The sequence below is a fragment of the Cryptomeria japonica genome, chromosome 3 (assembly GCF_030272615.1).
Source record: "Cryptomeria japonica chromosome 3, Sugi_1.0, whole genome shotgun sequence".
NCBI lineage: Eukaryota > Viridiplantae > Streptophyta > Pinopsida > Cupressales > Cupressaceae > Cryptomeria > Cryptomeria japonica.
In genome coordinates, this window is record NC_081407.1 from 649,791,734 (window position 1) to 649,794,191 (window position 2,458).

Below are 2,458 nucleotides of genomic sequence, written 5' to 3' on the forward strand. Positions count from 1 at the left end.
GAGATTGTTCTTTTACTCTATTGTGAGAATACGTAATAATTCCCTTGTGAAACCTATCAAAATTAAACTATATATATGTGTCTAGCATTTGCTGGAATTTCTTAAATTATTTTGAAATTTAAAACATTATGATTGAAAATATTGTTTAAAATAAAAATTTGAAATAATTTTAAAAAAATATTTATGCAAAGCATTTTTTTTCAAATTTAATTTAATTTATAATCATAAATATCTGTAACTAATACATAAGAAATAAATAAGATGAAAATTCTAATAATTGTTTTGAATAGAAAAAATAGTACTATTTTAAAGAATAAGTTAAAAAAGATTATACAACAATCTTTTGATATTAATCCCTATTAATACCAATAAAAAGAAAATACAAAAAAAATATTGATAAATCCCACCACCAAAAATGAAAAATTCATATATTACTAAAAAATTAAGAACAATGATCAACCGAAATCATTGTAAAGAAGATGAAAAACTAAATATCTTAGAGTAAAGAAAAACTTCTATGAATCATTGAGAGGCACTCCATAGGATTATTTTTTTAAAAACAATATAACTTCCAATTTATTAACCTGGCCAACAGTTCTTACCGTGTAGTACGCGGTTTTCAAAAACTATTTTCTAATACTATGGATTTTGAAAGCCTTAGATATTTGTTACCATCTGTTCCGAATCCAAATTAACTTCTATAAACTCACATCCCCGCAGGGGCATTGCAAAGAAAAGCATATCTCCTGTGAATAAGGAGTGAGGAAGAAGAGAACAGAAATATTTTGCAAAGAAATATGGCTGCTGATTCCATGTTAATTGTTATGTTTTTGTTGGTGGAAGGATTTGTTGTATGCAACCTCTTTTCTGTTCAATGCAATGCCAGCGCAGAAGGAGATGCACTGATAGATGTGAAGAAGATGCTCCATGACCCACAAAATGTTTTGGAAAGCTGGGATCCATCCCTGGTCAATCCCTGCACATGGTTTCATGTCACCTGTAACAATAACCAGCATGTAACGAGAGTGTAAGTCTATATATCTTTCCTATATGAGGAATAAGTTTACACAAAATAACTTAGAAAACACACATTATATAGCTCACTCAAGTATGATATCTATAACCTTTACAGAGATTTGGCAATTAGTGACCTTTCTGGTACTCTCTCACCACGGATCGGTGATCTTGCAAACTTACAATACCTGTAAGTTTATTAACATACACATTTTAAGAATGAATATGTTTTAGTTTAAGGTGAGATATTGTTAAAACTTTCTGCATGGGTGTTATTTTTCAGGCATTTATTTCGTAATTCATTAAGTGGAAACTTGCCAACAAGTTTGGGGAAGTTAAAAAATCTGATTGCTCTTGATCTTTCTGGCAACAAGTTTAGTGGGAAAATACCCACCTCACTTGCCCAACTTTCAAACCTTCGTTTCTTGTAAGTCATCATTCTCTTGAGCCTTCATTATCCAAGCAATGATGTCAACCATTATTGAAAATTTGAGAAATTGAAGCGTCACTAACTTATATTTTCATGCCTTGAATTTTTCAGAAATCTATCAAACAATCAACTCAGTGGCCCTGTTCCAACCGGAGGATCGCTCTCAATATTTGGATATAATAGGTAGGAAAAGTTCTTTACTTGATTGTTTCTCTTAAAGTATGATATAAGATATACATTAACGTCCGTATGACTTGGATTTTGTTTTGTGTTTTTGCATGTCATGTTACGGGATAAAGTTTTAAAGGCAATCCTGGGCTCTGCGGTGGTGTTGTGCACAAGCCATGTCGAAGAATGGAATGAAATGGAAAGCATTGTGACTTAAACGATTACTATTAAGCAATATAGTTTACCTTCTAGTCCTACTTTACATCCAGGACAATCTGAAATGAGCACTCATACATGTAATTCTGATGATGATATTAATGCCTTGACTTTTATTGGTATGATACCTTTACTAATAAAATTGAAAAATTCAAGCTATTTGTACTTTTGTATGTGCATGTAATGTATCTTTTTCTTTAAGATACCTTAAATAATTATTCTTGCTCAATTATCCTTTCATGTCATGGGCAGGTCATTATTAGAGTGGCAATATAAAGAAAAATAAACCTTCTAAAATTGCATGAAAATGGAGAGGTCATTATGAACGTGATGAAATAAACTAATCAACACTAACATTGTATCCCAATCTTAATAATGAAACAAGACTTGCTCATGGATATGTTTGTACAGCACATTGACTTCTCTTCGCAAGCTATTTGAGAGTTTTCCAATGAACGTGCAATGTATCTATTACTCTCTTCTTCTGCTATTATAAGATGTCCTGAATGATTACCATTCTTTAGTATGTCCTTTTATTGGTACTGATATAAACTAAGTCACCTTTCTAACTTTGATTTGAAGGCATATACTAATCTTTCATTTATACTATTTGCAAATTAAATAAGAGGT

At 31.0% G+C, this 2,458-nt stretch overlaps 1 protein-coding gene across 1 annotated transcript; it reads left to right on the forward strand.

Annotated features, from left to right (window-relative positions):
• Positions 1-733: 733 nt before the first annotated feature.
• On the forward strand, positions 734-1,986 carry LOC131037981 (leucine-rich repeat protein 1-like). Its single transcript, XM_057970250.2, has 5 exons — positions 734-1,027; positions 1,133-1,204; positions 1,298-1,441; positions 1,556-1,627; positions 1,744-1,986. Exons 1-5 carry the CDS (start codon positions 798-800, stop codon positions 1,805-1,807), a joined length of 582 nt encoding a protein of 193 aa, XP_057826233.1. The 5' UTR covers positions 734-797; the 3' UTR covers positions 1,808-1,986.
• The last annotated feature ends 472 nt before the right edge of the window (positions 1,987-2,458 follow it).